The sequence below is a fragment of the Mesoplodon densirostris genome, chromosome 12, assembly GCF_025265405.1.
Source record: "Mesoplodon densirostris isolate mMesDen1 chromosome 12, mMesDen1 primary haplotype, whole genome shotgun sequence".
NCBI lineage: Eukaryota > Metazoa > Chordata > Mammalia > Artiodactyla > Ziphiidae > Mesoplodon > Mesoplodon densirostris.
The window spans coordinates 33,830,589-33,846,979 of record NC_082672.1 but is presented as its reverse complement, the minus strand read 5'-3'; the positions used below and the strand labels follow the sequence as shown (position 1 = coordinate 33,846,979).

General features: G+C 35.3%; 1 protein-coding gene across 1 annotated transcript in view; it reads left to right on the top strand.

The window, feature by feature from the left end:
• The window catches only part of LAMA2 (laminin subunit alpha 2), a 614,367-nt gene that overhangs the window by 372,633 nt on the left and 225,343 nt on the right, over nucleotides 1–16,391 (top strand). The window contains exons 17-18 of the mRNA XM_060114490.1: nucleotides 2,094–2,221; nucleotides 12,180–12,266. Of these exons, the coding sequence (XP_059970473.1) occupies nucleotides 2,094–2,221; nucleotides 12,180–12,266 (215 nt within the window). The remainder of the gene's footprint in view (nucleotides 1–2,093; nucleotides 2,222–12,179; nucleotides 12,267–16,391) is intronic.

Below are 16,391 nucleotides of genomic sequence, written 5' to 3'. Positions count from 1 at the left end.
AGGAATGTACAGTGGAGAAAGGACAGCCTCTTCAATAAGTGGTGGTGGGAAAACTGGACAGGGACAGGTAAAAGTATGAGATTAGATCACTCCCTAACACCATACACAAAAATAAGCTCAAAATGGATTAAAGACCTAAATGTAAGGCCAGAAACTATCAAACTCTTAGAGGGAAACATAGGCAGAACACACTATGACATAAATCACAGCGAGATCCTTTTTGACCCACCTCCTAGAGAAATGGAAATAAAAACAAAAATAAACAAATGGGACCTAATGAAACTTCAAAGCTTTTGCACAGCAAAGGAAAGCATAAACAAGACCAAAAGACAACCCTCAGAATGGGAGAAAATATTTGCAAATGAAGCAACTGACAAAGGTTTAATCTCCAAAACATACAAAAAACTCATGGAGCTCAATATCAAAAAAACAAACAACCCAATCCAAAACTGGGCAGAAGACCTAAATAGACATTTCTCCAGAGAAGATATACAGATTGCCAACAAACACATGAAAGAATGCTCAACATCATTAATCATTAGAGAAATGCATATCAAAACTACAATGAGATATCATCTCACATCAGTCAGAATGGCCATCATCAAAAAATCTACAAACAATAAATGATGGAGAGGGTGTGGAGAAAAGGGAACCCTCTTGCACTGTTGCTGGGAATGTAAATTGATACAGCCACTATAGAGAACAGTATGGAGGTTCCTTTAAAAACTACAAATAGAACTACCATACGACCCAGCAATCCCACTACTGGGCATATACCCTGAGAAAACCATAATTCAAAAATAGTCCTGTACAAAAATGTTCATTGCAGCTCTATTTACAATAGGCAGGACATGGAAGCAACCTAAGTGTCCATCAACAGATGAATGGATAAAGAAGATATGGCACATATATACAATGGAATATTACTCAGCCATAAAAAGGAGCGAAACTGAGTTATTTGTAGTGAGGTGGATGGACCTAGAGACTGTCATACAGAGTGAAGTAAGTCAGAAAGAGAAAAACAAACACCATATGCTAACACATATATATGGAATCTAAAAAAAAAAAAGAAAATGGTCAGAAGAACCTAGGGGCAAGACAGGAATAAAGATGCAGACCTACTAGAGAATGGACTTGAGGATATGGGGAGGGGGAAGGGTAAGCTGGGAAAAAATGAGAGAGTGGCATATATACACTACCAAACGTAAAATAGATAACTAGTGGGAAGCAGCCACAGTAACACAGGGAGATCAGGTCAGTGCTTTGTGACCACCTAGAGGGGTGGGATAGGGAGGGTGGGAGGGAGGGAGATGCAAAAGGGAAGAGATATGGGGACATATGTATATGTATAACTGATTCACTTTGTTATAAAGCAGAAACTGACACACCATTGTAAAGCAATTATACTCTAATAAAGATGTTAAAAAAATAATAAAAAAACAAAAAGTAAAAAACAATGTGTGAAGGAAATTGTTATGTGCCTTGTGGTTTTATTATTTAGTGGTATACATTTTTAAATTTTTCAATATTCTCATTTTTAAATTATGAATGAAGCAAGGCCCTCGCAGCTGTTATACATTAGTGCATTGTCCACATCATCAGAGCCTATTGAGGTCCAGATTAATCTCTGATGTAAAAGGCCATTGTGTCAGAGGATTTGTAGGATTAGCCATAGTTCTCATTAAATCAGCAGTTTAAGTTGAACAATTGATTTTTACCTAAATCAGGTACAATTTCCATTAAACATATATTATTAAGACTCTATAACTATACACACATACACACACTCACAATCACTTGTATTTCCTTAAAAAAACAAAAAAGGGAAATACTGTTTGCATAATGAAAAAAATTTATAATAAATTTCAGTCATCTTTTTGTAAGTATGCATATGCTGAAACTAGTGTGTAGTTTATAAGCTAGATATTAAATTAACTTTCAGTGCTCTTTCCCAGCTGTAAAATTGACCATTTTAATGTGGAAAATTATTCTTTCTGGCGGGAAATAGACTAATGACTCTGTAGATCTATTTTTGGTAACATGTTGATGCTTGAGACCGAGATAATAAACTCTGATGTGCATTTCTTCCTCAGAACTGTAAGGATCACACTGGTGGCCTATATTGCAATAAATGTCTTCCTGGTTTCTATGGTGATCCTACTAAAGGAACCTCTGATGACTGTCAGCCCTGTGCCTGTCCACTCAATATCCCATCCAATAAGTGAGTAACAAACTTAACCTCTCTCATGAGCTGGGAATCCAGTTCTGCAAGTGCATTTTTGATATAGAATTTACCCTTTCTCTTGTCACACATAAAAAAATAATACATTTATGCATGAATTTCTCAAGAAGATACTGTGAGTTTTTCCAAATATAAAACATTTAAAGTTATGGCTATTTATTCCGCAGAATTTTTAGTATTTTAGCTCTAGTTTGGGGGATTTAATATCTAAGAGACAGAACTCAAATAGATTTTCTAAACCAACTCCATAGAACAGAAGACATATATTATGCAAACGTAGACATGTGCCCACAGGCAAGCACTTGCACACACACACACACACACACACACATCTTCATACTGTAATAAAATGCCTACTAATATAAATGCTGCTCATTTAGGTCCCAGTCACACAATATTTGTAACTCTTAGGTAATTCATAAACCCCTCAAAAAGGTAAAATAAGAGATCAGTTAGTTGACCTTTAAGCACCAGTTCTGTCCCTCAGCGCACAGTTTATCATATTATCATATATCATATTATGTGTATATATATATATATATATATGTTTATCTTATTGAAATAATTATAATTGTATTATATGATAAATTATATAAATATTGAAATATGGGTGATAATTTGCATCTTATTTTACATAAACTACATCTTGAAAAAGTTTAATGCAAACTTCATACAATTTTTCTAGTCATCCATGTTTCTTTCTGTCTTTTTTTAAAATTTTCTGTTTGTTCACCTAAAATAATAACCTTTTGTAACAGACTTTGATTTTCTTTTGTTTTTGTTTTGCTTTGTTTTATCAGTTTTTATTGGAATATAGTTGCTTTACAATGCTGTATTAGTTTCCTGCTGTACAACAAAGTGAATCAGTCATACATATACATATGTCTACTCTTTTTTAGATTTCCTTCCCATTTAGGTCACCACAGAACACTGAGTAGAGTTCCCTGTGCTATACAGCAGGTTCTCATTAGTTTTCTGTTTTATACATAGTAGTGTATATATGTCAATCCCAATCTCCCACTTCATCACCCTCCCTTCCCCGCTGGTAACCATAAGTTTGTTCTCTACATCTGTGACTCTGTTTCACCTTTGCAAATAAATTCATCTGTACCATTTTTCTAGATTCCACATATAAGCGATATTATATGATACTTGTTTTTCTCTTTCTGTACCAAACTTTTAAAAGTATATATTTTGTCTGCTCTTCCTTTTACCTTTTAGGGGAACACTGTATTTCAGCTGCTCTAATTCACTTTCCCCTTAGAGCAGCCATCCCTTAAGCAAATACGTAAGCAAGATCCTGAAACCAAAAATTTTTTTTATTTTAATGGGACATATTATGTTGAACAATAATCAATACTTTTTACTAGTAAAAATTAAATATAACTATAGTTTTAAATCAAAGAAATTGTAAACTTTTTCTTAAAGGCAAGCTTAGTGTTTAATAAAATTCATATTATTTTATGTACTTTCCACCTGTTTCTAAATGCTGTATTAATGCTTGCAGACCAAAAGTTTTTAATGATTTTTAATGAAATCTGTCAGTAACAATTTTTTAATGTGAAGGTGTTATCAAGTTGGTCATACTCTGAGGTCCTACCCAAGATATTCCTAACGGAAATGGTCTTTTGTTACTAGAGTCCATAAATACTACAAGCTAAAGACTTTGAGAATAATTCTGTCATTAAATTTAAAAGTTCTCATAGGAACTATGCTTCCTACACTTCATCTCACATGAAATCCTTGTCCTCTTTCCTGACAACCTTCCTCCCTCAGAATTTTCCATCTTAGTCACTGGAAAAGAAGAGAAAGAACTAAGATTAATGAAAGCAGCCTACTACATTCTAGGCATAGGCTCAAACACTATATTTGGCATTATTTAACCTTCAAAAACTATTCAATAAGTGGGTATAATTACTCTTATTTTATAGATTAAGAAAAGGGTTTCCGAGTGGGAAAAGAGCATTATAGTGCCAATTCTCAGAGAATTCCTTGATTTAAATGCTGAGTTTCATACTTTCTAGCTGTGTGACTCTGGGAAGGTTACTTAAACTCTCTGTGCCTCAATTCTCTTGTCATTAGTTGTGATAATAGGACCCTCTCCTAGGGTTCTTGTGAGAATTACATAAATTAAAATACACAAAGCACCTAAAACAATGATTGAACACAGTGAGCCTAATATAAGGACTGACCATTATTAAGTAATTTGCTCAGAGTCATAAAATATTAAAGTATCAGTGTTGGAATTTTAAGTTTAAAGTCCAATGTGCTTTCCATTTCTCTACAGTTTTACATTGAGGGCTTCTTTAAAAAACACACTGCATTTTAAGTGATAGCATTAAGAGACTTAAATGGGAAATGGGGTAACTATATCAGTGATCAGAACATTTTCAGAATTTAGGGCATGAGCCTGAGTGGTTACAAAACTGAAGATCCTTTGGTAACCAGGGATGTCAGAGAAGAGGAAGAAGGCAAAAGGAAATCTGGAAAATAATGAATATGTTGGTCATAACATGACACAAACCTTGCTCTCTGGTGTACTTGTGAAGGGTCAGATCAAACAATGGAGAACCTACTCACTCACGTAGCTGAATGGAATTCTCCAGAACCATCCAACGTACACAAAACTTTCACTGAGGTGAGGAAAACAAAGGGATAGCATCAGGACACTCATCTGCATTGCACTCCTTCTCAGACAAAATGTCAATGGCATTAGCACAGCTGTCAATTCAGCACAGCTGACCATTAATAGTACCATGGGAATCCTAGCCTAATACATTTGCAGAATTATGTAATTTAGTGAATATGTAGACCTTATGAATTTATCCTCAAATTAGACCAACTAATTACCAATTACTATAAATGCAGAAGAGCCATTAGGGAGAGAACTTTGCTTGGGTAATTATAGGCATTCATGACCCATTCTTCTCTGTTTACTGTGCCTCTACTTTAAAATGGATTCTAATTGTGTTCCTGAAAGGAGAAAGTCAGCAAGCATTAAAATACCATCCGTCAGTAGTAAAAAGGATTGAGGTCCCAGTGTCCAGTGATAAAGTACTCTTTAGTATTGTATTACAGTTCGGTACATTATGCAGATCTTGATTCTTTAAAATAAAGACAACTCGATAATAACAATGTAAGTTACACCCACTATTTAAAGATTCTTAATTTCAGGTGCTTTCATTTACATTAAATAATTATTAAGTAATAATTTTAACTTTAGAAGTAGAATTGACAATAGAGGGCAAAAACCAATTTTAAATGCCAGCTTTAAATGTGACATTTTTACCGGGAATTATACCCAGTATCTTGTAATAACCTATAATGGAATATAATCTGTAAAAAACCTGAATCATTGTGCTGTACACCTGAAACTAACAATATTGTAAATCAACTATACTTCAATAAAAAAGTGGCATTTTTATAAGTAGAAAGAGGGAACAGTGATGATCCACTTTGTTTAAAAATTTGTTTTCAGAGGTATTAGGTCTTTTGAATTTAACACACTTTGAAAATTAACATAGTTAAGCTGCACAATAGTGATGAGAAAAATTCATTTTAATCTAATAACCTGAATTTTTTTATTCACTAAATAATGGGGACACTTAATGACTTAGAGAAACTCCCCTTTTAAAAAAGTTTTTAAAAAGTCATTATACTTATAATCTGAGTTAGAAACCATGAGGAATAACTTGACTAGTTACATATTATTCAGAAGATGGGATTTGAATGTTCATAAGTTATTCAGAAAAAAAAAAATTCAACTAAAGATTGCTGCAACCTTCATCTAGAATTGTAAGGCTTAGTGATAGTTTTGCCTTGGTGATTTATCTATTTAATACCCAGTCATAAATCTTATAGATCATAAGCATTTTGGCTCCAAATTTCTTAGATAATATGGCAAAATAAATCAAATGTGTAGGGAGATAGAGATAGATCAGTACAATTATTATGTATGAATACAGATAAGCATATAATATTTAAATTATATATATATATATATATATATCACTTCATCAACTATTTACAGTGTCCACTGTTTGCTTAGCCATCTCATCTTGGTGATGTATATATTCTAGCTATAGATTGTAACTAGGTAGTGAAATTTATCTCTAGAGAATAATAATGTAATTATTATTACATTATGTAATAATGCAAATAAAAATGTAAATATTTCAAATGTTTATATTAATTAATTTCTGGCATCACACAGCTTATAGATTAAATATGATATGAAAGAGACACATGATTGTCTGCCCTTGAACACTTAGGATGTGTTTGAATAAATAATATTATTGAAATCATTGTAGATTTTCATCAGTTATATAAAAAAATTGGAGATAATCTTGGCACAAAGCTGAACAGAGAGTAGGCTCTTAATAAGTTCTGTCTACTAATATCATTGTGAATACTACTTCTTTATGCACATCAGAAATGCTAGACTAAATTTTTGAAAGGATGGACCACTTCTAGAGCTGACTTTTGGACTCACTCAAGGGGCCACATTGAATTGTTGTTAAAATTAGTACTTATAACAGAGAAATATAAATATTCTAAGACAAAATTTAAATTTAAGGACATGTTCATTTCAACAACTTTATTTAGAAATTTTAGAGCGTGATAGGTATTTTAGAGCACTTTCCCACATATAGTTTTATGTACACACAGGTGATTATCGTGTATCTTACTAGTCCCATATACCAGAGGGAAAACTAAACTCCAGAGAAATTAAGTGCCTGGATCGTGATCATACAGCTTGCTTGTGGCAGAACCAATATTAGAACCCGTATATTCTGATTCACCTCTCTGTGATTCTTCCAATGGCACTATAGAAATAGAAACAATTACAGAGACATTGAAGAGAAGCAAAAAAAAAAATTAATAGAACTTAATGTTAGACAAACTATGAATGTCCATTGTAAAAAATGACTCTAGTGTTTGGCAACAGCTATGCTAACTCAAATGTAAGGAGCTAGACAGGATAAAAAACTGCAGGTTTAATTATTTAATTTATTGTGGCACTATGCTAAGTATTTGCTTTCATAATTTATCAGCATGAAGGCTTTACTCAGATCACATTCCTATTTTGCTAAATGAGAAACTCATGTTTAGAGAAACACAGAAAATAACCCAATTCTAATTACAAAATCCAATTATGGACACTACATCAGATTTCACATTATTTAAAGATAATTAAAGAAATATGTTTGTTAAATGGGTCTCCTGAGAATAAAGAGAACAGATATCACTGGACTGAAGGAAGAAAGAACTTAAGGAGAAATTTCAAAAATTCGTGTGACGCAAACCACAGTCATGAAGTAAGATGAGTTTGCCCTTCATTTTTCTCCTCTTTCTCTCAGTCCTCTGCTCCTTTAGTGGTTATTCGTGGACAGTCACACCATCTTAGCCCTAGCTTCCTCACTCACCGACACTTTGCAGCATCTTATCCCTTCTGGTCTGTCTTCCCCTACCCAAGTGTTCCAGGTAACAATTAGTTAAAAGGAGTCCTGCTCTCCTATTTTATATGCACCCGTAGAACATGTCCCGATTGTCTAACCCCTAATGATGGAAAATTTATGCCAGTGATGAAAAAAGTCATTATTTCCTGTCACATCACAGAAACCAAGAGGCAATTCAGTTCCCTCTTGCATTGGCTGTGAGAAAGTTCAAAGCCATATGTTGATCTGCCACTATCCAATGAACATATTGTACAATATATACATATACACATATATATGCATTTTTTACAATACACATTCTGCACTCTAAATATATCCCTGATTTTATCTTATTTTTTACTTTTTTTCTCTTTAATCGTATTGCATCATTTTATCTTAATGTACATATTTTGATAGGTAAGATTAAATGCATTCTGGAACAAAGCTAATTGTATCTGTATTTATACATTCACATACCTAAATACATACACATATGCTCACATACATATTCATTTGTATGTACATATGTACACTTACTTATAAATGGATTATTATAAATATAAAAATTTACATTCAGCCATTTAAAAAGACTGTTTCTATGTGTAGTTCCTTACTGTTTATTCCAGCAATAGCTTCTCTTCCTCCCCCTGTTTGTGGAAAAAGCCTGCTATTCTTGATCTCTTGTGTCTTCTGTAGCATGGAGTGGATAATCCAGGAAGCCGAATATTGCCTCTGCTGGTGTAGAGCGAGCCAACTAGAGTTAGATGACATAATCTTGGAATCACTTGAAGTCAACAAAGATCTTACAGTTCCCTCTTTCTATCACAGAATGGTTAGCTTCCTGTATCTGCCAAAATCAGTGTCAAGTTGCTGCATTTGCCAATCCAAATTCTATAGACATTTTTTGTTGCACGTGTTTATTTCTCATTCTAATTTTATGTTTGTATTTGAATACCATCTTCTCCATACTTATAACTGCAGTTACAGCAGTAAGGCAGTGAACCCTCAGTTTACATTGTTTAAGGAATATTGAAGCACAAATACAAATATATTTTATGAGGAGCTTTTATTTAGATGCATCATGTCAAATAGTTATATTACTAGAAGTTTAAATTCACTTAATTCTGAATACTGGATGGTTATAGGGAAAAGAGAGCATCAAGTTAGAAATCAAAAGTTTTGGATCCTGTGCTAAATTCTCCTGGAAATTAGCATATGACTTTGAGCAAGAAAAATTATGCCCTCCCCCACCAGCTCATAGGATTTTGTGAAAATGTGATAGAATTATTCATAAAAGTACTCTAAAAATGTAAAGAGCTAGTCAAATCTGATATATTGCTATTGCTTAAATTTTTCTGAAAAAGCATTGATTTCTGTCAGTGAGTGTGTTTTATTTTACTTCTGTCAGCCTTAACTGAGGCATGAATATGTTCAAGAATTTGAAACCTATTTTATAAATGGTTTTAAAGTGTCAGAAGCCTTATCAAGAACCTTTGACATGACTTATGGTAAACTAATTTAGGATCAGTAAACAATTGGTATGGTTTTCTTTCCATCATTGTAGTCCCACATGGGTGGGAAACCTAGGGCTTCTAGTTAAGAGTCACTTTCTCTGTAGATGATGAGGTAAGGAATGCCAGTTTTAAAAGAAAACATACGTGCTTTCCAGAGGTTTGTCAAAATCCAGTCCTCCGTTTTATGTCTGAAAACAATAGCAAACCATGGCATGAGGAGGAAAAAACAATTGTTTCTTTCCATTTTTACATCTTCTCCTCAGTGCAGTCATACTCCTGCCAAGAAGATCACCCTTAGTGAGCTCCCTTTGGATCATGGGTGGCAAGCCACAGGCTGCTCTCTGAAAGATGGGTACCCTCTCACAGACCATAGGCTGGGTGTAACTTGCTTCTGCTGCTTGTGGCAGCCACCAGAACCCCTTAACGTGAAATGTTTTATCTGAGTAAGATTTGTAATCTCAAGATACGCCAGACCAGGCTTTTCCCCACTTACCTCAACAGATTCATTTAAATGTTCCACTGAGTTGAAATTTTTTAAATTATAGAACTACTTGGTTCAAATAGCTTGCTACTATCAAAAAATAAAAATTATTAAATCTTTAAAAACAAACAAACCAATCAAAAAATGGGCAGAAGACCTAAATAGACATTTCTCCAAAGAAGACATACAGATGGACAATAGGCACATGAAAAGAGGCTCAACATCACTAACTATTAGAGTAATGTAAATCAAAACCACAATGAGGTATCACCTCACACTGGTCAGAATGGCTATCATCAAAAGTGTACAAATAATAAATCCTGGAGAGGGTACACTGTTGGTGGGAATCTAAATTAGTACATCCACTATGGAAAACAGTATGAAGGTTCCTTACAACACTAAAAATAGAGCTACCATGTGATCCAGCAATCCCACTCTTGGGCATATATCCAGAAAAGATGAAAACTCTTCATTTGAAAAGATATGTGCACCCCAATGTTCATAGCAGCACTTTTTACAATAGCCAAGACATAGAAACAACCCAAGTGCCCATCAATAGAAGACTGTTTAAGAGGATTTGGTATATATATATATATATATATATATATATATATATATATATATAAACAGAATATTACTCAGTCACAAAAAGAATAAAATAATGTCATTTGCAGGAACATGAATGGACCTAGAGAATATCATACTAAGTGAAGTAAGTCAGACAGAGAAAGACAAATAATATATGATATCACTTATATGTGGAATCCAAAAAATAATACAAATGATTCTGTATACAGTAGAGGTCCCCAACACCCGGGCCATGTACCGGTAGTGGTCCACGGCCTGTTAGGGACCAGGCCACACAGCAGGAGGTGAGCAGCGAGGGAAGCTTCATCTGCTGCTCCCCATCGCTTGCATTACCACCTGGTCCATAGAAAAATTGTCTTCCACAAAATTGGTCCCTGGTGCCAAAAGGGGTGGGGATCACTGATACACAGAACAGAAACAGACTCACAGACATAGAAAACAAAGTTACGGTTACTGAAGGGGAAAGGGAGTGGGAGAGGGATAAATTAGGAATACGGGATTAACAAATACAAACTACTATACATAAAATAGGTAAGCAATAAGGATTTACTAAATAACACAGGAAACTCTATTCAATATCTTGTAATAACCTATCATGGAAAATAATTAAAAAAAAAAAAATATATATATATATATATATAACTGAATCACTTGCTGTGCACCCGAAATTAACACAATCTTGTAAATCAACTATACTTCAGTTAAAAATAAATAAATAAAAGAATTAACTATTTTACAGGACTACTATGAGTTAAGCCAAAGGGAGATTATTAAAAAAAAATTGTATGATCAGATCTTCACAAAAGTTAAGAAAGTATTCCAAAGTCATACAAGTGTTAGGAGCAAAATGAGCTCAGTGTTTAATTTGTTGTTCTCTCTTTAATTCATTTAGCCATCAAGCAAACCTCTACTGAATTGTTCTGTCATATATAATAGAAAACAAATCTATTTAGGGAAAACATAGTGAGAGAAAGAGTAGTTGGGGGCATTTCCTTTGAAAATGGCAGAGGAGCAGAACTCACAGAATTCAAAACAGTTGATGGCTCTTCAGAGAGCCATTGTGTCACTTCTGAGGTAACGGTCCATGCATGAAGGGTGTCTCTCACAAGGCAAAGAAGTATGGCCAGAGTCGAACAGGTTGATGAGGCTAAAGCTAGCACATAATTACTCTGCTAGCTCCTGACATGGTGTTCAACTCCGTGACTTCAGACCTAGGATGGAAATATGTACAAAGAGAGAGGTAAACTTTGGAACATGCCAGAAGATATGAAATGGCAAGGTTGTTTTGGTTTGTTTCATTTTATTATAAATTTAGGCAGAATATGCATGCTTGATCTCATCTGAAAGCTTTTCTGAGGGTTCCGTCTGTGTAAACAGTGTAACCCTGAGTATACATGGGCAGCAGCCTGCACACACACACACATCCACGCCGATGACAGAAGTACTGGACAGAGGAACCCCATCACCACCACCACCACTACCACAGCTTCCACTACCACATACTGAGTTTTCCAAAATCTCTAACAGATTTCTGTGGGTTGCTTCAAATTCATCAGGATTTGGCTAGAGAGAAAGTATGTGAGACTGTATTTTTCCAGGCCCGGGGAATCCCTCAAGAGCAGCTATACAGTCCCACTTGTTACTGATGATCATGGACCCAGAACAGTCAAAAATCAGTTAATAGCATGTCACAGGGATACTGTTTTCCATTGGACTGTGTTCACGTCTGCAGAAATAACAAAGTCATTTTATCCTGGATTGGCCAGATCCTACTCTCCGTCTGTGAGATGAGAATGACCAGCCTGTACCCTTTTGTCACAGCAACATTGGAAGAAGAGAAATGAAAATATGCTGCTAATGACTTTGTTTATATGCTTTTCCCTTGCTGCCGTTGTTCTCCAATGACATCAACATAGCTTTAGCCCGACGTGCCATTTGGACCAAAGTCTTGGCTTGATCTGTGATGAATGCCCCGTCGGGTACACAGGACCACACTGTGAGAGGTAAGCACATACTACACTGTCTTTCAATGTGATTTCCACCTTGGGAGTTATAAAACCACAGGCATTATCATCCTTTGCACTATCCCAGAAAAGCCACCACACTCAGGTGAAATAGTTTCTCACCACACTCGTCAAACAAATGCAGTGTATTTTTATAGTTTATTTATTCTCTAGAAATTGCTCTATAAATCTCCATTCACTCAGAGAGTGTTTGATTAATGTTTTAATCTTAAAGGTTAAGCATTAACCTGCAATCTTTCTAGAAAGTATTGTTCAAGTGGAAAGTCATGCACTTTAAGATTTATCTTACTGTCTACGTTGGCAACATTTATTTTTCATAATTAGCTTTTTGTCCTTAAAATGTAGCTTAAATGTGTAGTTCATAGTTCAGCAAGTGGTCCATAATTTACCTTAAATATATTTGAAAATCGAAACAAAATGTAATTTATTATCATGATTTATATTCTCATCTAATTACTTCTAAGCCAGTATTCTAATTCCCGTTGATTTTACTAGGTTGTTTTGCAGTGGAGCCAGGGATATTATTTTATGTAATTTGTGTGATTATTTTTCCTCCTAAAATCTTGTGGAGGAAAAGGTTCTTCCGTATTTCAGTCTCACTGAAAATGGTACAAAATTCTCCCATAATGTCATTGACAACACAACAACATCTTCTGGGTGTAGCGCTGAAAATAACCCCTTTTGTTTCTGTCACTAGAGGGTGGGTGGGGGTCAAGGTAGGGGGAGAGGCAGAGAAATTACCTGCTTTCACCCAGCATCACCAAGGCTAACACCACAGAGGGCTATTTCTGCCTATCCTTTCCTGTCCCCTTGGCAGCCATCAACCCTATTTCAACCAGGCTGCATAAAGTTAATGAAGCAAGAGCCAATCACCCAGAGAGAACTTAGCCAGCAGCTAGCAGTCTGTGGACACAGTGCCAGTGATAGCTCCTAGCAGCAGCAAGTACTACTTGTGAGTATGGCAGCATCTGTAATTTAGTAATGGAGGAACAGAACTGAAATAAGGAGGGTTTATTTGCAGTTGAGAAACTAGAAGTCTTTGATTGCGTTTTTTTTTTTTTTAAAAAAGGAGGACACATGCATATTACTTACTGTAATAGGAGAACATATCATTGCCAAGACAGATTTACATCAAATGCCTAATCCCTCTGGCTCACTTCAGGCAACCTTTTTTTTTAGCAACTGGAAAATGACAGCTGTTCTGTCCTACAAGGCCATTAAATCCATTTATCTAAGTGGACTTAGTCTCTGATGTATTTATACCGCTTTGCTCCATGATATGTATTTTCTGTATACGTTAGACAATGGTTTCTGAACCATCTACAATTTAAAATCCTACATTTTATTTAAGAAACATTTGTTTGGCAACTACCACGTGCTGTGCATGGGGCTAGACATAGGCTATAAACAGATGTATCCTACCATCCTTGCCCTCAAGCAGCTCACATTTTTAATGGGGGTGAGAATATTTGAACATATTCTGGAGAACATTCTGGTCTGAACAATAAAATTCACCTAGGAAAGGAATACCTGACAGAAAGGATGATTTCCTGTCTAAAACCTTTATTAATTTGATCAAAAAGAAGAGAGAAACATGCATCAAATGGCATATCTTACCTCTAATTCAAGTTTTTCAGTCAAAAATAACCTTAATCCATTATTATATGGAAGATGTGATATTATATTTTTCTAGCCAGAATACAGATTAGGGTTTTACAGGAATATTTAGAGTCTATCATTTCTCTGCATTTGTAGGAGCTAAGAAGTCCATTAGATGGATCCAAAATATTAGGAGAGATATTTTTGGGGATGTGCAGGCTGAAGTAGACCAGGGTGTGAGGGAGAATAAGGGTCAGGGAAGGAAGGAGATACGGGTTGTACTGAAAATCCTGTAATCAAAACTATTCTGTGAGTGATTGGTGTAATCAGTTATGCATATCATCTACACAAAATCAGCATTGAAAAACTGAAGCTGTGTTTTCCAAGCTATAGATGTTCTTGGAATAGAGTTCTATGATCACTTACATTTGGGAAGCATCTATTAGCATGTGAAAGGTTCTGACCAGTCCTGGAGTGAAAAAAAAATCTCTTCAATTTGTTTAACTCATCACTTTCTAATCTTACGTGACCATAAATCCCCTACTTTTATTATATAGCAAGAATGCCTCTTTCTTAAGGTGGGATTGTATTGCTATAAACTTCCCCCTTAGAACTGCTTTTGCTGCATCCCATAGGTTTTGGGTCGTCGTGTCTCCATTGTCATTTGTTTCTAGGTATTTTTTTATTTCCTCTTTGATTTCTTCAGTGATCACTTCGTTATTGAGTAGTGTATTGTTTAGCCTCCATGTATTTGTATTTTTTACAGATCTTTTCCTGTAATTGATGTCTAGTCTCATAGCATTGTGGTCAGAAAAGATACTTGATACAATTTCAATTTTCTTAAATTTACCAAGGCTTGATTTGTGACCCAAGATATGATCTATCCTGGAGAATGTTCCATGAGCACTTGAGAAAAATGTGTATTCTGTTGTTTTTGGATGGAATGTCCTATAAATATCAATTAAGTCCATCTTGTTTAATGTATCATTTAAAGCTTGTGTTTCCTTATTTATTTTCATTTTGGATGCTCTGTCCATTGGTGAAAGTGGGGTGTTAAAGTCCCCTACTATGATTGTGTTACTGTCGATTTCTCCTTTTATGGCTGTTAGTATTTGCCTTATGTATTGAGGTGCTCCTATGTTAGGTGCATAAATATTTACAATTGTTATATCTTCTACTTGGATTGATCCCTTGATCATTATATAGTGTCCTTCTTTGTCTCCTGTAACAGTTTTTGTTTTAAAGTCTATTTTGTCTAAAATGAGAATTGCTACTTCAGCTTTCTTTTGATTTCCTTTTGCATGGAGTATCTTTTTCCATCCCCTCACTTTCAGTCTGTATGTGTCCCTAGGTCTGAACTTTTATTATATAGCAAGAATGCCTCTCAGACTCAGATAGATGGGAATTATAACTTTATATTTTTATCTCAGTTTAATTTCTACTTTGAGATCAAATTCTTTATATGTAGGAGCTGTGAGGGCTTGGACACATAATCTCAGTCAAGTACACTTTAAACTTACCCAGTGTTATATGTCAATTATGTTCCAGTTTTTAAAATTTCTTTTAACTTTATTTCTCTTCTCCCCACTTTCCACCTCTAGCTTTGGTTAGAACCAAAGTTCTAACAAGCTTACTTATGGTACCAAGAGCCTTGAATGCTGGAATGAGTGTGTGTGTGTGTGTGTGTGTGTGTGTTTGTGTGTGTGTGTGTGTGTGTGTGTGTGACTGTTTGGGGTAGTACACATATGGTAGGGCCAACCTGTTCTGAGTAATTCATCCAAATGCATTTCTGCTGACCTCTTCCTGTTTCCTGTCCTCCTGATTACCTTTCCCCTCAGGTCTAATAACTCTCCCCACTACTGTCCTACCACTTGTGGGCACACAGGACACATACTGCTGTCTTCTTTCCAAACTGGGATCCACCAACATCCCTACTCTCATCATTTCTCCTCCATCTGCCTTTCTAACTCCATCCCATTTCCTGTTTGGGGATGAATTGCAGGAGGAGGTGCCACATTCATAGAAATGGTGACCTTTAAAGCCAAAGTCCAGAAGATTCCTATGTTTCTGCTTTCCTTCCTGTCAGATCCCTTAACTCAGTCAAGCAGCACAGGTGGTCTCGCTGCTTAAATTGAGGGAATGGAGAAAAATTGTGAACAAGTGGATGGCAAAACAAGATATGACAAAATATGGACTGATAGTCTGTCACAGATAGGACACTGGTTACAGTTTTCAGAAACTTTTGCTCGGGGGCAAAGCACACATACCTTGAGATAGTACTGCTTTCCTCTGACTAGGGATTGTTTTAAACAAAATGAAGAGAAGAGAACCATGGGTGAGGGAACTGGGTATTCATCATGGCACTTTGCTAAGATTCTAGGCTTTTATTATCTGGACAAGAAGAGAAAAATATAGAAAAACAAGGAGACAGTATTTTGAAGGGCAAAAAGGGATGAGTGCCGGAGCATCAGTGAAATTAAAAAGAACATGGAGAAAAAAAAGTGA